This window comes from Drosophila guanche, unplaced genomic scaffold, assembly GCF_900245975.1.
Source record: "Drosophila guanche unplaced genomic scaffold, DGUA_6, whole genome shotgun sequence".
Lineage (NCBI taxonomy): Eukaryota > Metazoa > Arthropoda > Insecta > Diptera > Drosophilidae > Drosophila > Drosophila guanche.
In genome coordinates this window covers 2,646,014-2,670,814 of record NW_022995753.1, presented here as the reverse complement: position 1 = coordinate 2,670,814, position 24,801 = coordinate 2,646,014, and the positions used below count along the sequence as shown (strand labels likewise).

The following is a 24,801-nucleotide window of genomic DNA, read 5'->3' as shown; positions in this document are numbered from 1 at the left end:
CCATATTCGCTTCCAGGGCAATCGAAAAAAACACCCCAAGAATATTGGCCACAAGCTGAATGCATTTTCTTTCTTTCAATGTGTGGCTGACGCTCGCTCTCTACTGTGTATCTGGTGGATACATTTGATGCTGACAGCAGCGCCCCGGCAACAGCAACAATTGTGTTCATTGTGCTTAATTAATTTAGTTCAAAGATCAAGCGAACATAATGCTGAGCACCGAAAGCATTGCGATTCCTCAGAAGTTCCGGACTCCCCCCAGATATGCATCACACACCCTTTCTCTGATGTTTTCCCGTATTCTGTTCTATTCTATTGCACACATCTGTGTTTGCTTTGCGCCCAGCCCCCAGTGGCAGGACCCGGCCTCAGGGCATTCCTCAAATATCGGACACTTGGTGGAAACAGTAAAATACACATATCAAATATGTAAATATGTAGATCTACTTGCATTTGTGGGATGGGGACTTGGTGCAGGTTCAAAGTACGCACACGACTCTCATGTCCATATATCGAGTTGCAAAAACAAGGTTTACGATCGGCTTATACACTTCTTATTGTAATACAAGCCTACATACATATGTATGTACCATCATGCAATATTTTAATATTCATCATGATGTTAATTCTCTCCGAAAACCCCAGCCTAGCCCCTTAGGGGTCTGTATTCGATATGCTTAATTAGGCAATGGGCTTTGCGCATAAAAAGCGTCTTTTGTCGCTGCCACGCCCCACCCCCAGCTCTTACACACACGTACACACACAGTCGCACAATTACTACTGATACAGATAAACACAGAGATATGGAACAGAGACACACATGTTGCCCATGTTCCATTACACACATGCTGCTTCTGGGCCTTGCCTCCCCATACTTGATCTCTGGCCAGCACTGTGCTACAAGTTAATTGAAATTCCGATAGTGATAAGCTAAACAAAAATGTATATTTCTTAAACAGCGTTTAATACACTTGGAAAATAAATTATAGTATAATTATAATAATTCATTTTTTTATTAATTTCATATCTCTTGGGAAACACATTGTAAGAAGTACGGGAAGTTTGTACAACGAACAAACGGAAATGTCGTGCCCCAAGTGTAACTTTGTTTTCCATCCCATTTCGCGTTGGATAGTGTGGATCGCTCGCTTTCTGTGGGTGACCGGGGGTCGGCATCGTTGAAGTCGACGTTGGCGTAGGGGTCTGTGTGTGCGACTGCGACTGCGACTGCGACGTCAGCGGCACGACCGCCACCCAAGAAAAAATGTTCAACGGCATCTTGAGTTCAATTTCAGTTGAAATTCTGTTAAATTCGCGAACGCGTCGCGAGCCTGGAGCTCTCCCAAACCGATCCGATTCGATCCCGAACTAAGCCGAACCGTATGGCTCTCTAGCTCGAAAACCCCTGTGAAACTAGAACTCGGTACTACTCCATTACGTATAGAGCGATAGCTCGCGGATGTGCGCCAAGTCGAGCTTATCAGCAAGCGGCCGGGAATTTCGCTTGTGTTTTGTGTTTATTTTTTCGGTGCAGCGATCTATTTGATGTTTGTGTGCGGAAATTGCTAATGTGGCTGTAAATCGCTTGATTGATCAAGTATATACAGCAATACGATTTACATACATACAATATGTAGATTCCATTGAAAGAGAGAGTGAGAGTGAGAGTGAAAGAGAGATAAGCAGATAGCTAGGACAGAGAATGTGGAATAATCAAGAAAGCCAAACCTTGTAAATGTGCATATGGTTTTTTGTTCAATTACACTTTTAAACATTCATCGTCCACTCCATTCATTTGTCACACACTATACTCGCAGCGATGATTCATTGCGCCATAGGCAAATCCAGAGAAAATGTACAATCTAGAACTTCCATGCCCCGCTGTGGCGCCACACTAGTCTGGACTTTCGCTTTTTTTTTTTTGTTCCAGCGCGGGGTCAAGCCTCTCTTGACCCGCTGCCTAAAAGTATGCTAGTCAGAGTTTCCCATGGAACTGACAATAATATCCGTACTCTAGAGATGCAGCCAAGGATGAGTGATGCCTGGCTGCTGCTTAGTCTTTGGGCATTGAAAATTTCGACAGTGGACGGACAGTGGAGAGGACTTAAATATTTATAGATCCATTATCTCAAACAAAATAATAACTAAAGTGTTAAAAGATCGAAGATCCCAGAACGATGAAATGCTGTTTCCTATTGTTTGTTTGGTCGTACTTATTCGGTTTGCAGTCATTTTCCAAGGCAAAGTAGGCAGAAAGCACTACTTTATAAATCATTTCGTTGGATTAAATCATTCGTTGTTGTTCCGCCAGTGAAGTAGGTTCGAAAATATTTAGAATTTTTAGAATTTTTGCTGTTACAAAATCCACACATTTCCAATCTTCAAATTTACGAAATTAAAAAGTGTTCAAGTCCGACAACGCCAAATTCAAGATGAGCCAGAAGCCACGGACCTGCCTAAAGAAGATCGGCAATGTGCCGAAAAGCGAGAACGAGAGCTGCCACCTAACCATCGAAACCCTGGGCAATGTGATGCGTGAGTTGGGGTTCTGTCCCAGCACCAGAGAACTGCACGACATGCTGATGGTCGCTGACCCAAAAACCCACGCCTCCCTCAACTTTGAGACCTTTTGTACCATGCTGCAGAGGGCCAAACGTGGTATGCTGTTGCGGGACGCCTTCGACGAGATGGACAGGAATGGCGACGGCTGTCTGTCCCGCGGCGAACTTTGCGAGGGCATGGAGAACGCCTTTCAGGACTTACCGCTGGACCCGTTCGTTGTGGATGCCATGATGCGTGAAGCCGATCCTGATAATAGTGGCTTCATTACCTTCGATCGTTTCATTGACTTGTCGCTTAAATACCAAACAGTTGATGATGAGCCAGATGTATAATCACAAACACTAAAATTGTGCTCAAAAATTAGGAACTCGATATTCCGTACTGCTGGCGAAAACAAAATTTCAATTCAATATACAAGTTCCAATAGTAAATATGTCAATTCAATGGGGAGATATGCAGGATTGGAATCCTGGAAAAGTAAAACAGAGAAAAAGGAATATACATTTATAGGACTTACATTAATCAACGAATCAAACGACACGCCCCTGACCGACAGCTACGCCGGCGGCGACATGCTTTGCTGTATCGTTGCTTTTGTATGACTCATCATCCCCACAATCATCATCATCATGATCGTTATTATTATAATCATCATCATGGTTGTTGGGGTTAATCGCCAGGGTCCCTGTCCCCGCTTCGTAAAACCGAAGAGCTACAAAGAAAACAAAACCAAAGCACACCCAAAAAGAAACAACGACAAAGGGAAGAAAACAGTGTTAACCCTTCAGCGGTGATACTGGGAAGTTCTGGAGTGGGACAATGAATGTGCTGACAATTGGTTCACTAATAAGTAGATACTGCTACACATTTCTTAAATAACTTAGCACATACTATTAAAGAACATTAATATTGAGAGAGATACAAAATTTGTCGGCCTCTTTCGAATATCATCCACTGATTTTGCTGGCGTACACTTATATGGGATCTGAGTACTAGGCGTAAGGGTTAAGCACGACAAGACAACGTTGAAGCAGAAGTGCAGCCGACTCTTAGTTGTGTGTTTGTGTGTGAGCATGTGTGTTTGCCGTTGAGATAATGAAAGTCAAAGCAAAGGAGTACGAGAGATACATGCATACCATACATTTGTATGTAGATAGAGAGAACTGCATTTAACAGTTTCAATTGCTTCCATTTAAATTAAACCGCTTTTGTTTCCCTGCCCTCTTATTGTCTCTCTCTCTCTCTCTCTCTCTGTGTCTATCATCTATAATGAATTATAACGCAGCAGCAGCAGAAATTCACAATAACAATGCGATAAGCGTGTTCGGTGCGTGTTCTTGTGTTTGTTTTGTTGTGAAAGAGAGTGAGTGCAACTCGAATAGGAGAAATGCCACAGAAAGTGAGTGAAATCGAACGGAACGCGGACATCAACGACAATCTCCGTCTGCCGCTAAGGAACGGTGAAGGAGGGGGAGCGCATATTTATGAGAATCTTCCCTCACCCGCCACACCACAGCCATTGTGCATCCCTTTGCCAGAACTCCGTAAATATTTTCCCCGCGAAGCCCTCTATGAGAATCTCTGCCGCGGTTGTGGCTATGGCGTCTTTGCCGCCCAAGGTCATTACTGCCATTTCTGTCAGTGCATTGTGAGCGGCGGTGTGCTCCCATCTACTCATCTCACCCCGCCATCACCCAGCGAGGGGAATATCTACGAAAACATCTGCGAAATATGTCGAGGGATCTACAGCGATGAGGGGGAGTGTCACTGTCAGGCGGAAATGTCCACGCCCACTGATACTCCGGAGCCAAAGACAAAGTCACCCACACCGACCACAACGGGGGTGAAAAGCAAATCAAGGACTCTTCTCAATTACTCCAAATCCAGTGCCGCGACATTGACCCGATTCTTTGGCTCTCTCAAGCAGCTGAATCGCTCCGGATCGCTGCAAAGGAAGATATTCCAAAGAGAGCCAAGAACAGGGCCGGGCTCCCTCGAGATCATTCACAATGTGGGAGAGGTGTTCCGCACACAGGAGACCTTCGATATGCAGCGAATCTGCGAGCTGAAGAGCCAACTGCAGAGCAGCCAGAGCGACCAGCATATCTACGGGAGGGTACGAGAGCCGGACAGAGAGGCGCTGGCAGCTGCGGTGGCGCAGGAGAAGGAGCAGCGCAAGAAGCCGCGCGTGTCACGCATTCGCCTGCTTCATGCTGAAGAGGATCAGGCGTCACTGTTCCTCAACGAAAGCATCTGCCACTGGATGGCCACACTGCGGCATCAGGTGCACAACTACGAGGACGGCGAGGGCGTGTGCCAGCAGCCAAAGAGTGTACCGCCCTCCTACGATCGAGAGAAGGAGCGGGAGCGGGAGCTGGAAACGGAGAAGGTGACCCTGAGAAGGGTGGGCGAAAAGCAAAACGAACTCAGCAAAGCACAGCCGGAGCAACAGCTCGTGGATGACTTCAAGCGAAAGCTTAAGCTCAAAAGAGAGCCGCCCCCGCTTACTATAACAATCGTGCCGCAGCAGAGAGAGCAGGAAGCAGACAGCCCGGGTTGGGAAGAGATCAAGGATCAGCGTCGATGCGGAATCAATGAACATTTGAATGTCGATTTTGTCAATGAATTTCTGAGCGGACTAGAGGAAGAACCAGCACAAGAGAGCCACATCTGTCAGCTAAGAGAGCCCCTCCCGTTGGAGGTGCTGATGATCCCACCACTGAATGGCCGTATCTCGCTCTGGCAGCTCATGCAGAGCGCAGCTTTGGCCGCCAGCCTGAATGTCTGTGTGCGTGGCTTCATGTGCTTCTATGACAAATCATTGCGCATGCTCAGAGAGCGGCACCAAGAGAGCCAGTTCATTAATATTGAGTGCTGGCTGAGAGCGCAGCGGCGGCGCTGTGAGTCAGCTGCGCCGGCGTTGGCGGCTCCACCGGCTCCAAGGCAATCGCTTTCATTACTTCCAACGAAGCCGCCGAGTGACGACGTTAGTGCTGCGATGGTCGCCAGGCCTCCTCCTCCCCTCGCGACCAACAACGGAAACAGACCCAGCGATCCACAAGAGAGTGAAGCGAGCGCGAACGCGAGTGTGAGTGAGAGCGCGCAGCGATCGGAAAGCGTTCGCGATAACAAAAACAATAGCACAAACGCGGAGGCCGTAGACGGCGACGTTGACAGCGACGGCAACGGCATCGGCGACAGCACTGTGATGGCTGCGCCCAAGCCATGCGGCAACGCTGAGCAGCGGATAAATAGCAACAACAACAGTAGCAGCAGCGACAATGAGAGCAGCAGTGGGAGCAGCGGCAGCAAAGAGCATGGCATTGCCAGCAAGCAGCAGCAGCAGCAGCAACTAATTACTCAGGTCAACACTCATTAAAGCAACAATAAAAGAAAATTGTTTCTTTTTTTTCCACCCATCCACACCCCTCCTGACTCAACACCCCTCCTATTTGTTATGTTGCGGTTCACTGCAGTTCGAAATTGACTCCGAAAAGTCCAACGTTGGTGAGACGGCAATGCTCTCGTTTTTCCAATTGGAAAATTAATACAAAAACAAACGCGAGAGAAAAAAAATGTGTTTGAAAAGCAAACAAATTTGTAATATAAACAATTTGCAATAATGAGATAACCATAAAAGAATTAATTAGTTAATTAAAACTTTATACATTTATGCATGTACTATTTTTTTTTCGGTGATTGTGTGGAGTGTTGCCAGGTGATAAAAAATAAACAAAATATAGGAAGAGAGGAATGAGAGTGTTGCCAGCATCACGATAAAGATACAAAATTAATGAAATCAATTTACGAATGCACATAACAATCACGATTTTAATGAGATAGAGAACATATCTGTGGCAGAGTGCAATTTTAATGTAAATTTGAATCTTAATCACTGCATATCGGGTTTTATAATTGATTAATTCATGAGTCAGTCATTCACATTAAATGTAATTCAAACATTTTTTGTAGGACTAAAGTTATTGATAATCTTTTCATTTTTTTTTTTTTTTTTTTAAAAACATCGAAAAATCTTTATGAAAGCATGGCCACACATTAATGTTCTTTATCGGTCGCTTCTCGAGTCAATTTCGAAGGTCCCAGTGAGATTGGGTTTGAGAATCAACGAATATTTGTTTTCTTGTAGAACTGTGTAATCAAGGTGCGTCGTCCGGCTCCGAAAGTGCCCGTACGGAATCCGAACACCGCTCTGAGTAATCCTCAAAAGGAGAGCAACAACAACAATCAGGTGGACGAAGAGGACAGACGACACTCCGATGCAAGTTATGGGGAAGAGGAGTCCATTTATCAACCCATTTGGCAGTTCAAGACCCTGGAGCCTCCTGTTGAAGATCTTGAAACTGAAGAAGATATTACTGCCGTGGCGGCAGTGGCGGGAGCAGCACCAGAACTTGGAGAAGGAGATGACAACGAGGAAGACGAGGATGATGATGAGGAGGATGACGATGATGATGATGATGATGAAGACAATGAAGAGGAGGAAGAGGAGGAGCTGGAGGTAGAAGATGACTTCGATGATGACGCAGACACTGATGCTGATGCCGATGTGATGGCCATCCAAGCAGCAGCAGTCTTTGCAGCCGGAGTCCGATACAAGCTCTCAACATCGACGCTGACTAAGCGCTCAAAAATGATGCTGCCAACGCCACTGCCATCGCCGACAGCATCGATGGACCAGGGCGCCTGGGAGACGGATGTGGAGTTTATGTTCTCGCGGGACAGCAAAGAGGTTGTAGCCCCCGAGGTGAATGCCCACGTGGAGGAGGAGGAGGAGGAGGAGGACCCCGAATACCAGCTAGAAATGGAGGATACCCTGGAGACGCTGAGTCTCGGCAGCACAGTCACGAATAGCACAGCCACCATGGGGTCCATGAGCAGTACGGGCAGCGCCTCCCGCATGCGACCCTTATCGTCACAACAAAAGGTTCCACTGGTGCACCCGTTGCTGCGAAACATTTGCATATTCTATAGCATAAGGGAACCAAAGAAATATAGCGCCATCTTCTATGACTACCAGCTCTCCCAAGTCCATCAGCGATTCATGACACGCATCCGACGTCCAGCGCCACCGCCACCGCCACCGGCACTGGCACAGCCTCTGTCAGTTCCAAAAGCACCAAAGATGCAGCAGCAGTACCAGTACCAGCAACAGCAACAGCAACAGCCACCACAGATGATGCCACTGCCGCCTGCTGTTGCTGCACCACCATCTTTGCCACTGCCAACCATCAATGATGACAGCGGCTGCAGCTGTGATGCGGCAGAGGACGGCGAGGTGGTGCATTCTCAATCGAAATTCGTTGCCATTCCGACACCCCTCAAAGAGGACTGGGCCCTGGCCTGCCTGGCCGCAGCGGCCGTCACCAAGCGAGGCGTTGGACCCCGTTCCGCTCGCAAGCTAAGGGTACGCTCCAATGCCCGGCTTCTCGTTACGGATTCGGTGCTGGCCTGGCGGGCGAACCTTCAAGATGTCAACTGTTGCGAGGACGAGGAAGATATGGTGAGTATATGCAGTAAGGGAGAGGGAACTCCAACTCGAACGGGAACGGGAACGGTCCATGCCCATGGGAACCACTCTCTGAAGTTACTATGAAAATTCGCTGTACTGCTTTGTGCATTGTGGCGGGGGATATCCCATTGTTTCCACACTTGTCACTTGTCACATCAATTAAACGTGGGGCAACATGTATCTCTGTGTATCTGTGGCGCACGGATCCTAGATGGTGCAGGGAGCTTTCGATTGTTTTGCCTACCGATCTATGGGAGACAAAGCCCCCTGAAGCAGTTACCCAACATTATAACCGGTGCCGGGTGGAAGCTCTCAGGTATACCCTTACCCCTGCCTGTGGTATTACTCGAGAATTAAGATTTGGAAATATTATTGCTGGGATCTAAACTTGCTTCAGATTCGAATTTAGGTAGCGATAAACCAATTTTTAAATATTTTCCCCCATTTGTCTGCTGTTTTAATACTTTAAATTACCATTGTAATGCCATGTAAAAATGATATGTTTAATTCCATTAGTTGTCGAGGTACAGGAAACTCGAGTATATAAACTTTATCTTCATTACGTCTGTGGATCAAAGTGTAATTTCGAGTCTCCCACAAACGTGTAAGAGAATTAAGTAGTCGCCTCTGTCCGCAATCCCATTTACTTTGTTCGTGTTCTACCCTTTCCATTCGGCTTTTGATTGCACTTTGTTTATAAAAACGCGTACAGCATGAGTGTGTGTGTGTGTGTGTGTGTATTCGTACACAATTGTTGTTGCCGCTTTCTGCATAATATAATTTTATTTATTTGCCTCTCACGTTTGTTGTTTTCATTTGGCTGTTTGCTGCATTTGCAGTCGCATCGCCGTTGCATGCGAATTTCCATGGAAATTCATAGAGGGGGCGAGTCGTTCCAGTCGGTTCCCCCCAGATCTCTGCGGTCTCTTCCCAGGCGGTACGCCGCCAAAAAACAAAACGTTGATTCACATTTCGGATTTTGTGTTGCCTGCCCCCTGTCCCCGAACGACAATTATTTATTTATTTGGCTTTATGTATCTTGTTTGTTTTTTGTTTGGCGTACAAATTCATGTATATTCCGATAAAGTATCTACATATTTAGTGCCGCGCATGTGTATCTTTGTATCTATAGTAAAATGCTGTGATTATTGCTATAAACATTTAGCATAACCGGTTATCTTCTCAGCTTTAGAGCCATTTGTTGCTGCCTTTAAATGCTCTTTCTGTCAGAGTGTTTTTGCATATATTTTTCACACTGGGTAATTCATTTTCTTTTAGATATTTTATTGTTTTATTTCGAGTCCGCAATCGGAATATTGAGAGCTCTCTGGGGACATTAACACAAATAACTCGAAAATAACATTATTTAAGGGTCTGTAAAGCTTCGTTGTTCTTTTTTGCTGATATATGTATGTTTGGTTTTGGTTTTGGTTTTGGTTTCTCTCTTGCCGAGAATTTCCTGTCCAGCCTCACAGCGCGAGCTCCTCCGCTCGTCGCTTTTATCAGCATTTAATTGGCTGGGTTAGTCATTAGTCAAATAATTTGCTGTAACTCTGGGCTTCCATCGATTGTTGATTTTGAGTTTCTTCCCCACAACGAACCCCAAACGACGTCGAACCTTTGCTCAGATTTTATTGCTTTGATTGAGATATTTTTTATTGCATTTTATGCAGAAATGCAGATTATATTCGGATATACATAGATACGAGTATATGACGAATCGTTTTTACATTTTCTCCTCAAAATATATTTTTCTTTAATTGAGAACCTTAAATATCTTTTTTGTTGGCATAACACTATCATCAAATCAATGGATCATTTATCTTTGTATCTTTTGGTTATAAATAGACTCTGTTGAGGGTTTGGGAATACGATTGGACGTGAACTTTCTTGAACTTTGTGGAATGCTTAATGCTTAAATCAATCAAAAAATTAGGTATAATTCGGTTATAATTCGACTTCTGAGCCATTTTCTTTAGGATTTTTTTAGACACTCAACTAAGCAGAATTTTGATCGGTTATTTGTTCAAGCCAGTCGCTGGGCCTTCCAATAAATCCCCAAAAATCACTGCCGGATGCAGTGACTTGATTTTCATGGCACTTGGCTCATGGCTCATGACTGTTCCGCCCACACACACCGGAGCTGTTTCTTCTCTCCAATGGAGCATTACTTCGGGGTCGCAGTCGGCGTCAAGTACCGGTGCCAACTTTTTGGGGGAAGCTCAAATCAGCGATGATGAGACAAGACAAAAAACCAACAAAAAATATATTCAAAGGAAAGAAAAAATAAACCGAAAAGGTCAAATGCGCCTATGTGTTGGTTTTTTATTTGTTTATTTTTGTTGTTTCGGTTCGCCTCGGTTCCGCTCTGGGTTTTGCTCAGTGAATCATACGCATGTCGGACGAATGGCGATACATAGACACAGAAACAGAAACAGATACAGATACAGATACTGGTTGCTGGTTGGTATCTGCGGGCGAGGGCGATGGCGAGGAGCACAACTCGTGCCAATTGTGGAGCACCTCGTCCCGTAAAGCAGAGCAACGCGCCCCATTCGAGGTCGAAACAATTAAGTAATTTCTGTTCGCCTTCTTTTATCCGATTGCTCTTATTGTTTATACACTGGAAGTACACTCTCCACGAATATTAGATCCACAATTGCATCGAGATGCCACGTCGCGTGATCATTGCCGTTCGACTTGAGGTTGGTTTTGGTTATCGGGTATCGAGTGCCTCGATCCACCATAGATTAGCATTCGGCTTTTCTCGCTACTAAAACGCAATATTTTGAAATGTTTTGTTAAGTTTTGTTTTGTTTAGTTTTGTTTGTGTGTGCAAAAATTATAAAACTAAGAAAAACACACACGAAAAACTACTTAAAGCGAGAGCAACCCCACTAAAAAACACCAGGGTATAAACGTGCTATAAACAACAACAAAAAATTAGCCAAAACAAATTGAGTCTAATCTTTGAAAACGGCGTGCCTCAGCTCTAATTTGTTGAAATTATCAAGCGATAATTGGCAGGGGGCCAGGTATGAGTGCGACTGTACAGTAGTTGAGTGTAGGATATTACAGCTGTAGATACCCATCGAATTTTGTTTGTTTGTAAATGAACTTTACTCGAAAAATATACAAATTCTAGAAGACCCAAACCGTCTCTTGGCTGTGACTTGCTGTGTAAGCAAGTGGATGATTTGCCATTACTTATCGTTGGGTGTGGAACTGTTGCCCCAAACGTATCAAGATATCATATCTATCTTGTACATTGTTATTGGTAAATACATGCATCCGGTTCTACATATTTTATTTGGTTCTACAGCGAACAAATTAGTTGTAAAAGAAACTTTCTAGTCGTGTTATAATTTCAGAAATTAAATATACATGTGTACATATGTAAGTAATATTTCTGTAAATCCAAGAGACCATATTTCATCTGTAATAATTGATAGCTAGCCAACTGTTTGGGCTTTGGCTTTCTGTGTAATTCGATTTTCCAAACAGACATTTTGAGCTGTAGGCAGCTTGCCTTACAATAATTCCATCGAAAGCTTATCTCTAAGGAGAACAATTTGTTGTATTTATGGCTGACAGAATTCAAGGGAAGTCCAGGTGCAACTTATCGCCCAGTGGCATTTCGAGTAGCTCGAGGCTTGGCATTTAAGACTGTTGCATGCTACACGCCGCACACTGCGGTTGCCACTTCGCGATCTTTCGCTTTGCCGCCTACACATCGAATTCGAGTTGTCTTATCAATTTTGGTGTTCGTTCGGGATATAGGAGATATCGCTGTGGCCTAGACAAAAATAAAATAAATAAATAAAAGAGAGCGAGCGAGAGCTGCGACCCTATCGGCGATAAGAAATGACGGGCAAAGGCAGGTCGAAGAGAAGGCAAACAACGGTGAGCGATGGTGTGGAAACACAAGAATCACCTTCAAAAAATAAAGCTTCGAAAGAGTGCAAATAATAATGGGATTCACACAGTTTAAGAATGATTTAAGAAGGCGGGAGAATATAGTCTACTGTGTGTTTGGTACGCTTTAAATTATACATTTTATATACATTCAGGATGAATTTTCTTAAATGGGTAAATATTATCGAAATATTTAGTATTAAACCACAGATAATTCGCGTATCTTGAAAATTGCTAAAACCACGGCTAACGAAAGCCAAGAACAACCTCCACCTAACTTACTTGTAATATTTTTCATTTGGAGGATATGAAAGGTTGGAGTGAAAAAAAAAACGAGTAGAAACGTTGCGAGACGCGTCACTACTGGCTATACACGGTACGCAAACGGACAAGACAGAAATTGACTTGGCTATTGATGCTGATCAAGAGTAAATATTCCCTATGGGGTAGGAAACGTTTCGAACCCACTTCGAGCTGCAACCGAATACGCCCCATAAATATTCGAGTAGCGGGTATTAAAGAAGATAAGACAAGAACGAGACAACGACAACGACAATCGACATCGTCACGAAATTGTGCAATTAATTGTGCAGACGTTTCCTCGAATCGTGTGCATCCGACCCACAATCTTAACCTACTTCCTCCTCTTACCATAGTTGAACACAGTTGAACTTTAGATATTAATTCATTGCGTGTTGTAACTCTATCATTGCAGATTGTGCCAGTGACTGATATATTGCGGGCACAGCAGATCCAGGAGGACAGCGAGGTGCAGCAGACCCAGCAGACGGTGATATTGCAGCGCTTCAAGAGCGCCTCCATTGGGGATCTGGTGGATCTGCCCGGCGAGGATGACAAGAAGTCCATCAAGAATCGCATGCGCATGAAGTGTAAGTATGAAAACTAGAGCTGCTACAAATGCAGAGTTTCCCTTTAGCAGTCGTTTCTATAGAGATACATCTCTATTAAGTCTTATCGATTATATTCTGATACCATTTGGAAGACTCTTTCAAGTACTCTTTCCACGAACCGGTTAACAGTGGGGCGCCCCACTGTCTGTTGCGCTCAGAGAGCCGCAGACGCAGACCCAGCCTGTGCACAAAGTTGGCCTTAAAAGGCCACCGCCATACATAGCACATCTACGAGTATGGATCGTACATGAATGGGAATGGGCAGACTCTCTGGGAGCTCTCTTTTGTTTTGACTTTTAGTTAATGAAAGCTGGGGTTTCACTTTTCTGAAGAGGGGGAATTTTCTGGGCGCTGTTTGTTGGATAATGCAAATCAGTTGAGTCGCATCGCATCGCATCGCATCGATGGGTGGGTGGTTTTTGATCAAAGTGAATCACAATCTCTCGGAGAGAACGGATGGCTGAAAAGAATTGTGAGGGCGAAGGTGATAAATATCTGTACACATTGGGTAGTGGCGGGCAGTGAAGTTCGAGGTATCACGCAGAGAGAATGTCAGCGAAGCATTCAACCATTTGCATGCCCCTCATCGATAGGCGACTGTCGGAATGTACATATACTTGCAGCAAAGGAAATTGAAGTCGAAACTGTACTAACAAATTGTCTTTTCTTTTCATGTGGGTGGATCTCCAGTTGCCGTCAACAGCAATGTGTTTCGCATGTAAGTGTTTTCCACTGTTTGGCAATCAAAATCCTCTTTTATATCCTTTGATTCCCTTCGTAGCAATCGCTCGCCAAAGAGCGAAAAGAAGTCTCGCACACGGCGCGGCCAGGTGAACAGCCTGTATCTGGATGAGCAGTCGAAGTATCCACTCTTTGGGGCACCTCTCAACGCCCTGGAGCTGAACATGACCGATCATCCGAATGTGCCGCGTTTTGTCGTGGATGTTTGCGCCTACATCGAGCGCCCGGACTGCGTCGAGCAGGATGGCCTGTATCGCGCCTCCGGCAACAAGGTGCTGGTCGATGAGCTGAAGAAAAAGCTGACGCATCTGTACGATCCGCGATTCCTGCACACCGACGACATCCATACACTGACCAGCCTGCACAAGCAGTTCTTTCGCGAGCTTTCGGCTCCGCTCATAACCCAGGAGGCCTACGAGCGACTGGGCCGCAGTCTCAGCGATGATGCGGCCATCGAGCGGATGCGTTTGGCCTTTGATGAGATGCCCGAACCGAATCGATCCACGCTCCGATTCCTCATCAAGCATTTGACCAGGTTTGCTCGAGTGATACAAATATGCATAAATGTACGATTCCCACCCACACTAACTGCTCGATCTGTTTTGGTATTTTTTCAGAGTGGCTGCTGCCAGCGCCTCGAATCGCATGCCCTCCACCAATTTGGCCATCGTTTGGGGCCCCTGCCTGCTCAGTGCCAATCAGATTCAGCTGGATATTGGCCGCATGAATATGTTGGCCAAGGTGCTGATCGAGAACCATGACCGCATCTTTCAACCCGACAACGAGCGTCTCGTCTGCTAGGATTCCCCGCCCAATCAAAACAGTTTTAAGTGCCTCAAGCATCACACCCACACAACCATCACACACACACACACACACACACACCTTTTATTGGCAGAGAGTCTTTGAGATTTTCGCATACATTTTTTGTTTAGCTTTTAGGCATCCTTTTTTATGTGTCTGTTCCAGCTTTAATTTCTACGTTTTTTTTTTTTGTTCTAATTTAAATTTTTTTTAATATGTTATTTATTCAAATTCGTGGGAAATTCGAGCAGAAACCCATCAAGAAAATACTTACCAAAAAGACACTAGACTAAGTTGAAGCTAAACCATAATAAATACACACATAAACATTAACGACGCGATGCTCTGCCCCTGGCCACGGCCAATTCCAGAATACAAAAAAAAAATATATTTGTAACCAATTATTTTTTTTTTTTTTTTTTACGATATCTTGAAGGGAGCCTCCACCATACACTGATACTGATACGACAACTACATTTGGTAGACGATCTATCCATAACACTCGATATACTCGTATGTAGTTGCATATATATATAATTTTTTGTTGTTTATGTTTCGAGCCTGCAAAGTGAAGGAGAGCCAAAAAATTGCTGTCTCAATAAAAATATGGAAATATATGAAATAGAATCAAAGAAAGAACATTGTTAAATTCTTAAGGAAATCAATTAGAACCCTATTAGAGGTTGTCATCGATGCAGGCTAAGAGCTAATTGAATGCAGGCCGAGTGAAAAAGGATTGGGGTTGGGTGTACTCATTTAAATAATGCGAATACGTATGTGACATGTCCTTGGATATGGAAGATGCAATTTGAACATAATTGAAATGCAAATCGTACGACCAGCTCGGCTGAGGCATTGCGGCAATGCGGCAATGCGGCCATGCGGACGTGTGGTGATGGTTGTAGTAATGATTTGCAGGCTGGCAGGCTGGCTATTTGCTTCCACCGCAAATTTCAATTTTCTGAGCAAATCATACGTAAACTTTTCCGAAGGATGTGTCCCTTGTAATCAGTGAAGCATTTGACTTGGCCTTTCATCAAGCCTCCCCACACACAACAACTTTTCGGTCGCCCATCATCAAGAATTGTGCCCCGCCCCATAATGGACTTGGCCCAAACTCGTTACTTGTAAATAAATAAGAGGCGAAATTACAAAATTATTTTGACCACAAATGCTGGGCCAAAGTGCTGCCCCGGCCATGTGGGCGTTGCGACAAAAGTGCCGACGTCAGTTGGCAAAATCTTTTGGGGCCAAAAACGTTGATGACAACCAAATATGGCTACTAATGCAATTATGGGGCGAGTATCTGTAGGGTTTGTGCCGCCCCACAGCTTCAGAAGATGACTAGAAATGAGATGTGGGCCGCCGATGAGGGGAGCCATTTAATTGGCAATGCAAATTGAATCAACATTTGTAACTTTCTAATCGAATTAGCCGACAAAATGGTTGGCAGCTCTTTGGCCATAATTCAATTTGTGATCTACCAATGGCTCGGCACCACATCACCTACCCAAAAGATTGCAGTTGAGTGGCAGTTGAGTTCTGGGATTTCGTTTTGAGGTTTTGTCTTCATTTGCAGGCAGGCAACTACTTCTTCTATTTCTTTTCATTTACTAGCACATAAACTTTGCGTTTTCATTGCGGCAGTTGACTGCAGTCGGCTTGACCACACACACAGAGAGAGAGAAAGCTGGAGCTGGGAATGGAGTTTTGGGATAGCCAACCACTGAAACGTGCCCTAACTTATAAAATGTTGCAAGTGACATCCAACCGAATAACTCATGGCCAAAACGAAGCTGCAATGCTCTTTCCAGATCCAGTGATATTTTCTTTGAATTCTTCCCACAGCCTCCAGCTGCATCCTCCGCACAGTCTCTCCCTTTTGGCATTTTATGTCGGTCTTGTGGTAATAATTGTTGCGGTTAGAGGATACGAATGTCTGCTGCAGACCGCAAGTATGAATCATTTCTCGCCTGGGCTGAAAAATGGTTAGATGCTCGGTTGGTTGACCTCGCTCGGACCGCCCATAGGCAACTCTTGAGCTGGGCATCTGTGCCACCTGTTGTTGAATCGGGGCCAAAATACTCGGAGCAGCCTCCCCTTTGCCTTTGCCTTTGCCGTTGCCTTTGTCAGACAATCCCCGACATTAAGACGCTCGCAATGTGTAATAACTGGCAGCTTGAGATGGAGGACAAGAGCCAGGACTATACGGCTGAAGATGGAGATTGAAAAGCAGTCTGGGCGTGGTGGGCTGACAGGCAGCGCTGCTGAGCCAGCAGAGGAGCATCAGCAGCAGCTTCAGCTTCAGCTTCAGCAGTGGCTAAGAATGTGACAATGCTGAGCCCATTTGACATGAGCATGATAGAATAAAAACCGCAAAACAAGTAATGCCTATGTGCCTAGGAGGTCCAAGTCGCAGATAACAACGAGCCAGAGATGGCAGATGGGAGAGACTATTCAAGTGCTGATGTCAGGTCCATCCTGTGGCAGAAGCATGCCGGTTATCCTTTTGCGTGATTAAGCCACAAGTGCGTGAAATTTTAATGCGACATTTATGCTTCCTTCGGACAAGAGATTATTATTGAAAATGCGCGCCCAGTCTCGCGTGACACCATCAACAAGGATAACAGTAGGAGGCAGCAGCAGCAGCAGCAGCAGCAGCAGCCAGGATAACAACACAAGTTGCTTAACGCCACCAACACACACACACGCACACAGCTTACGAGTATATGTTGTGCTGTGCCATAAGTATATTTATTTTCTCCATTTGACAACCAAGTGACAACTTTTGTTCCGGCCATTCGCTAAGCAGCCACGCATGATGCCAGCCAGCCAGCCAGCCAGCCATCATAATCTGCTCACATCTCTGGGATCTGTGGGAGCTGTAGGAGCTGCACCGAAGATGAAATTAAATTCGTGAAAAGTATTCAATTAAATGAAACAGCAAACACAATTGATAAGAGTCCAAGCATCGATGCAGAATAGTTGCTTCCACACCTAATTGGCCTGCATATCGAGCGACTGGCTGACTGGCTGACTGGCTGACTGGTAATCATTTAAGCCGTTTTGTGCTCACTCGAGGAAGCATTTGTGAATGGACCAACAAATATACTCCTCGCCTTGGGTGTGTAATTTCTATTTTGCATAACAGTTCCTCGGACAACCAAATCGATTCATGATGCTTTGTTCGGCCCCTGGCATAGAGTGCACCGAACTGTTCTGTTCGGGTGCGCAGGAAGCGGAAGCTGCTCGCTAGGTAATCGATATGTTTTGGAGTGTTTTCTTATCGACGAATGTAGCATGCAGGATAATAGCTCTCAAGATGAGTCAAAACAGAAACATGAGCTAAAGCATTAATTTGCAAATATTTACAATCGCATTTGGATTGTGGTGTCCATGAGGTAGTTTTATTATACATTGTAGGCTCGTCTGCCCTTTCAGAAGCAACCAAAGGCCACTGGTTTTGGTGGTGTTTCAGGATAATTAAGTTCTTACTTAGCGACAGATTGGCTGGGGGCATTCTGAACTGTTCTTATGCGCCATCGACAGGGATACTAGACATTGAACAATGTCTCTCTCCCTCGCTTGAGCATTGCAAAAGAATTTTATGCATTCAATATTTCAATTTATGGTGTGCAAATGCACGGCACTTTGTGCGATGTTTGACTGGCTCTGACTGGTATTTTTTGGTAACTTAAGCTTCAATTTCGACTCTATTAGGCAACTCAGCCCACACGGCGGGAGGCAGTCTGAAGTCTGGCGCAAGCCTTCCTTATGGCATCGCATTTTACCTAGACGCCAGCACCGAGACTGCCTAACCAAGATGTGCCACTGGTCCGCGGCCCCCTGTCGTGGCAAGGTCTGTAAGCTACTTGAAGGAAATGTGTTGCATAGTTTAAGGTTGCTGCACAAAGAGCAGCAGCAGCCAGGAGCCAGGAGCCAGCAGCCAGCAGCCAGGAGCCAGGAGCAGCAACGGGACTATCAACTATAGTCAAGGAAATTACTTTTAACATTTCGAATGCCGTCTCCGGGATGGAGCTACAGCAGCAGCAAAAAGTGTGTATTTATATATATTTATATATATAAAGAAAATATATATAGAAAAACGAAGGAAATAAAGTAAGAGAAAAAAAAGAAAGAGGCAGGTTGGAGGTTGGAGGTTGGAGGAGCAAAGCAAATGAAAAACAGGAAAATTATTTGATTTTTATGCATTTCACTTAAGCAACAAAAAGCGACGAAGATGAGGACAGAAGAAAGAAGACAGCAGCAGCCAGATGGAGGAGAATGGCGCAGGAGCATGGAAGTAGGACTCGAAGCAAAAACTCCTGAAGCTGAGGCTGAGACTGAGACTGAGGCTGAGGCTGGAGGGGACATGCATGCATTATAGATGAACGTTCGCCGGCGAATGAAATAAAGCAAATAAATGCAATCAGGAATAATAATTCCAGGGGCCAAGACAGGCCACCGTCGGAAAGGGATAACTTGATTTCAGCAGCCCCTGGCCCAGTTCCTGCCCCTGGAACGCATAAACAATGATTTTGCATGGATCGAAACGGAGCGGATGAAGGGTGACGCCAGGTCATGCACTTGGCTCGTAAATAAAGACAAAAGCCTATCTTCAGGGCTCTGCCCACACAACAAGGTGGAAGGAACAGCAAACAAACAACAAAAAAAACCCAGAAGCCGAGCAACCGAAAAGGAAAAGCCAATGAAAAAGAGTCGCCCCCCACAAGGGTGGACCGGGCTGGAAGTTTTTCACTTGGGGAAAAACTTAATTATGCATGGTTAACACGAAAGCTCAATAAATTTTCAAATAAATTCACATGAGGCAGTGGGCTACATGGAGACCGTCAGGAAAATAGGTGTAGAAATCTCTTCGTCTCTTCGTCTATGTAAATTTTATTTGCCAAAGGATTTTTCAGCAGGTTTCCTGCCTCGACTCTCACTCTCTCTCTGTTGCATTTAGATTTATTTGCAACGTGTGTGTGTGTGTGTGTGTGTGTTATGTAAAACCCATTAGGCAGAGGGAGGCGGGGGGTGGGCCAGCTCCAACTGTTGCGCAAGTCGACTCGATGGGAAAACCCCTGGCTAACTAATCGCCTGTTGAAATTGCCCCTCGCACTGCGGCGGCGGCGGCGGCACACAATTTATTGAGTTCTCATATTGAGCAATGCTATAAAAATAATGAAGCAAAGTCCTGGCCCAAGCCGAAGCCAAAGCCAAAGCCAAAGCCAAAGCCCAGCCACCTGTGGGCTGAAGCGGAGATGGCGAGGGTCCTCTCTGGTCGCTGCGGTACACACAACATGGAAGCATTTCAGTTTGAAGATGGGAAACATTGAAGGAGGAATTAGTCAGAGTCCCAGCTCTGTTCAACACATTTATTGGCCATGAATATTGGTCATGCCATTGCATTGCTGGCAGAGCCTTCAAGTGGTACTTCTGGTTATCCTTTAGTTTGTCCCAGACAGCGGCCCGTTACTCTCACAGATATGGAAACAGAAGAGGCACCCAAATGGAGCCAACAAGCGAGGCAGTACAGGGCACACGAGCTGTCGTCGACAGCCGGCTTAACCGAAACCCATGCAGCTTAGCGTGTCCTGGACAGGACACCCAAGGGAGGAGCTGAGCAGCAAGGGGGGGGGGGGGGGAGGGCTTTGAATACTTTTTGGAAAAACGTGGCAGGAGAGGCAAAAAGTGAAATGAAGCCGAAAGGCAAATAGAGCATAAATTACGCAAATCCAACACGACACTTTACAGCGTCGACTCTGGCAGGCAGAGAGTGTGCCACATCGCCCACATCCTGCACATGTGTGTGTGTGTGTGTGTGTGTGTGTGTGGGGGGGGGGGGGGCAACAACAGGAAGAGCAACAAATAAGTTAAGTCAAAGTCGAAAAAGCAAACAAACATGACAAAGCGAGAGAGATGCCAGCAGTGGCACACTGGCGACTGCAGCAAAAGTGCGGCATGCAACCAGGCGCCAAATGCTCAAGTGTCTCATTGTCAGCATGTTGCATGCAGCAGCAGCAGCAGAATGGAAAATAGAGTAAAATGAACAGCAAAAGCAAAAGCCAGGACTCAGCACGAATCATTTGATGCTCTTCCATGGACAAATGCATCTACAAAGGGTCCTAAAGATCCTTCCAATGCATTTTCGATGCTTCTTCCTCAGGCTGTCAGGCAGTTGGCACAGCTCTTGGCACGCACGTCATACACTCTGCAGGGGTGCCCAACAAATGTTAAAGCAAGTAAACAAACATTGTATGCCATTATCAGGCACTGTCAGCGACAACAACAATCAACAGCACCAGGCAACATAATTTGCAGTTGCAACTGAGAAATTTTCAATGGTTTGAAGCTGAAAAAGCTGACAGGCTCGGGGAGAACCCCGAGAACCTTTCCTACCAAAAATTACAAAAAAACGAGAGAGCCAAAAATAACTAAAGAGAAGGGCAAACAAGACGCCAGCAGTGCATGTCACGTACAGTGGAACAAATTCAATTTCATTTTTTGGGTCTACAAAATGTCATTGAGATTTTTTTTTTTTTTTTTTGTTCTCTTTCTCTTTATATTTACAATCTGTTTTTTTAAACACTAAGTAAATTGTATAATTAATATTCAATGAACAGAAATAGCAGTTTTCCAATGAGCCCTGCTATTATATATAACATCTTTTCAGTTTGTTGGATTTATCTATCAGGGATATCGAGAATGTGGTATCTTTTCAGTCTTCTTACTGTTAGGCTATTGTCTAACAGACTTAAGGCTAAATTATTTTCGTGGTTGTGGAGTCTGTCGATGTATTTCTTACTAGTTTTCTTTATTTCTTCTTTAATGGTTGGAATATTCAGATCTTTGTGGATGTTTGCATTAGATACGTAAAACGGAGCATTGACAATTTGTCGCAAAGTTTTTGATTGGTAACGCTGAAGTATCTCAATATTTGAGTTGCTACTATAAATCCGACCAGCAATCTATTCATTTATGCAACTTTATTAAGCAACTTTTGACTTGACTTCGTTGAGCTTTGAGCTTCAGAAATCTCAACAAGATGCCGAGTGCAAAGTGTCTGTAAATCTGTAAATTTCGATTTGCGAATTGATATTTAATATTTAATATTTAATACATAGAGAATTGTATTTGGTTTTTGTACATTTAATGCTGAACCTACTCGTCGAACCTACTTTTTATTGTTACAAGAACCAAAGTGTGCTCCAAATGTTGCATTTTGCAGTCGCTGTTCCACGGTGCGCGTCGGTACGGTCTGTGGCAAAGTCCATTGCCAGGCAGAAAGCCATTGCCGGATATGCCGGCGAACCTGAAACTGTCTATCTGTGTGTGTGTGTGCCTGCTTGTATGCATGTGTAGGGTGGCGGGCGTGTATGGGTTTTTGTATGCAGCTGCATGGTTGAACAGTCAATGGCGGTGTAGCCCCAACAGGCCGGAAGTGCAGTCGAGCAACAACGATTGCCAACGAACTGTGTGTGTGAGCCGGCTAAACAAAAGTGGCACAACGAGCTAAAGTTAGGACTCAAAACAACAGCAAAATACAAAAGAAGAAAAAAAAGAAAAACAAGCAGCCGAACCCATCGAAATGCAAAGAAAAGCCAACAACACACAAGTTGACATAGAAATTGCACAAACTGAAAATGATTTGTGTGGCAGACACCCAGACACCCAGACACCCCGACACCCCGACACCCCGACACCCACGACACAACACACAAAGATCCACACACAGTGTGTGTGATTTGAGGCACAGGTAAGTCCTGTCTTGGACAGACAACTAATAGAATGTATTCCATTTGACTTGTTAACTCAAATTCATTCTAATTGCTGTCGCAGATATTTCATTCTGCTTCCTAACGCTGCCCAAAAGTCTCAGCAGGTATTTATTAAATATTTATTTAAATTAAGAATTTGTTTTCCGTACGTTTAAATGAAGCTTCAAAATAGAATTAGCCATTTTATTTGCGTAAAATGATGGCCATTTGATGGAGGATGAATGAATGCATAATATTTATCAGAAAATCGCATTAATATAAGGCCACAACTTTTGCATAAATTGCAGTTCGCAGTTTGAATTGATCGCTCTTTAAACCGTCAACCAGCGAAGTGGCCATGGCTATGGTCATCCCCCCCCCCCCCCCCCCCCCGCCAATGATGCACAAAAGCGAGAGAGAGGGAGAGGGAGATGGGGAGATGGGGAGTGAAACCAACCGAGTTGGCAGCACCAACATCAGACAGTCGAAATTGCAAATTATGTTTTCGGTAGACGTGGGCTGCGGTGGGGGCTGGCAGCGGCCTGTCTACGCTCTCAGCCACCGCGCTCTAATTATGCAAACTACCTGCTGTTACTCAATTAATCTTGATTACGTTTGTGTTATCCAAATACAATTATTTTGGTATTAATTACAGTGGCTGGCCACTGGCAGTGGATTCCGGGTAGCACACTCACCTCCCACAGCCTGACGGAGGACCACTTTTACGAGCGGAAATTGTCTGGCTCGCAGGCCGAAACAATGCCGGAACACAGAACAGGCATGGCCCCTGGCATGACTTGGCCCAGCCCCAACACAAAACGCATTAGAGCCAAGTGTCTTACGGGTGTGTGGGGGCAGCATTACCAATTCCAATTCAAATTCCAAGTCCCCAATTCCCATTTCTATTCGTATTCCAATTCACATTTGAAGCGATTCTGGCCAGAGCTTGCCAAGAAGGCCAAGAAGAACTTATTAGCCTAGAAAGCTGTCCAGCAAATGTCTGTGTGTCTGTGTGTCTGTGTGTCTATGTGCCTGTTGACCTTAATTAGCATCCTTAGAAAATGAGAGTCAAGTGCTTAGAACAAGGACATTTAAATGCCAGCAAAATACTTGAAAAGCGAAGCATCACGGTACAGATTGTCCACCGAATTGTCTCTTATAATAACAAAGTTCTTTACAAATTTGTATTTGAATGTATAAGAGCGCCGTTCGGCGCTACTCGTTCGGTATTAGTCAAAATGATTGTCGTACTCGGGTATGACAAGGTCTTCTGGCTTGATTTTCTCTGGCAGTCGCTCAACGGGCTTCTGCTTGCCCATCAGCTGGAAGTCGTAATTGAAGAAGTCAAAGACGTAGAGCTGCGCGGGACTCACATAGTGAAACGCCACTGGATATTCGGAGAGGCAGTCCATGCACTGAGAGAGAGAGAGAGAGTGGAGAATTCTGTTGAGGCTGCACCATTCTGTTGAGGGAGGATCGCACTCACCGATCGCATCGAGTAGAAGGCGTACTTGTACAGCCAAAAGTCCAGCCCGAAGTAGCCGGAAAGGAGAATGTTGAAGGGCAACAGCGGATAGAATCGGTGTCGCAACTTGGAGTCTCGTGAGTCGCCCGCTTTCACATCCAAGTTGAACAGGCAGCGTCCCATCTCCATGTCCTCGGCATGATCGTCCTCCTGCCGGCACTTTGTCGTGTCGTTCAATCCCTCGACGAAGACACGCAAAGCCTCCCGGCTCAGCACATAGCCACTGCCGCCTGACATGTAGGACTGGCGGTTCGTTTAGTTACAGCGAATCATAGATGTATATGCCTTACCTCGTTCTTCTGGTGCGTGCCGACCATCTTGAAGTTGTAGCCAAAATAAATGGCCTGATCGGGGGAGTACGGATAGAGCATGTAGCGCAGATTCTCCACGAACACGTAGCTGTCGAGAGAGAGAGAGAGAGGCAATTGCTTACTACATCCCATTACTGCATTCCGCATCCAACCTACGTGTCATCGTCGGCCTTCATGAACCAATCGGCCTCGTCTAGCATGTGCTCGTAGAGGTAGCTGAAGGCCTCCTTTGTCTTGCCCCAGAGCACCTCGTACTTGTCGGGCTTCGTGAGCACAATGGTGGGCAGCTCGTCGTCCGGTTCTGAGGTCATGAAGTAGATCTTGTTGCAGCGCTTGCCCCACGTCCGCATCACGTGCACCGCCCTCGATTTGTGGTACTTGGGCGTGGTCAGCACCCAGCAGAGGACTCGCACCTCTCGCTGCAGCTTCTCGGCGAGTGTCTCGTTGCTCAGCTGAGTTTCGGGCACATTGCCGGATGTCAGCAGCATCACGTCCCAGTAGGCATAGAGTGCGATCGTGCAGCTGCCGGCCACCAGGATCAGCAACAGCTGCTGGAAGGACGACAGGCGGCGCCGAGTGGCTCGGGATACCTGTCCTCCTGCTCCACTGCTGCCACAGCTGCCACCCGGAAAGAGTGTGGTATCGCCGAGCTGTTGATGCTGCTCCAATAAGATGTAGTCCCCACCCATTTCGACACTGAAACACGAACTGAATGCCAAGACCACAAAGAGCCCCAAGAACG

The 24,801-nt window shown here is 45.4% G+C and overlaps 2 protein-coding genes across 5 annotated transcripts; one reads left to right on the top strand and one right to left on the bottom strand.

Annotated features, from left to right (window-relative positions):
* The first annotated feature begins 1,297 nt into the window (after positions 1-1,297).
* Positions 1,298-24,134, top strand: LOC117588297. 4 transcript variants are annotated; one of them, XR_004574125.1, is made up of 7 exons: positions 3,837-5,926; positions 6,710-8,083; positions 12,723-12,897; positions 13,609-13,636; positions 13,700-14,194; positions 14,277-14,588; positions 24,124-24,134. XR_004574125.1 is itself a non-coding variant. In XM_034279478.1 (6 exons), the coding sequence occupies exons 1-6, from the start codon at positions 3,950-3,952 to the stop codon at positions 14,458-14,460; spliced, it is 4,233 nt and encodes a 1,410-aa protein (XP_034135369.1). In that variant the 5' UTR covers positions 3,848-3,949; the 3' UTR covers positions 14,461-14,796. The 4 variants fall into 4 exon arrangements, 2 of the variants coding, with proteins under 2 accessions (XP_034135370.1, XP_034135369.1); XM_034279478.1 differs by lacking the exon at positions 24,124-24,134 and having other exon boundaries at positions 3,848-5,926; positions 14,277-14,796; XR_004574126.1 differs by lacking the exons at positions 3,837-5,926; positions 6,710-8,083 and adding an exon at positions 11,936-11,995.
* LOC117588298 (glycoprotein-N-acetylgalactosamine 3-beta-galactosyltransferase 1) lies at positions 23,427-24,761 on the bottom strand. Its single transcript, XM_034279480.1, has 4 exons — positions 24,216-24,761; positions 24,039-24,147; positions 23,710-23,991; positions 23,427-23,638 (listed from the first exon to the last, which is right to left on the bottom strand). Exons 1-4 carry the CDS (start codon positions 24,746-24,748, stop codon positions 23,453-23,455), a joined length of 1,110 nt encoding a protein of 369 aa, XP_034135371.1. The 5' UTR covers positions 24,749-24,761; the 3' UTR covers positions 23,427-23,452.
* Positions 24,762-24,801: the final 40 nt, after the last annotated feature.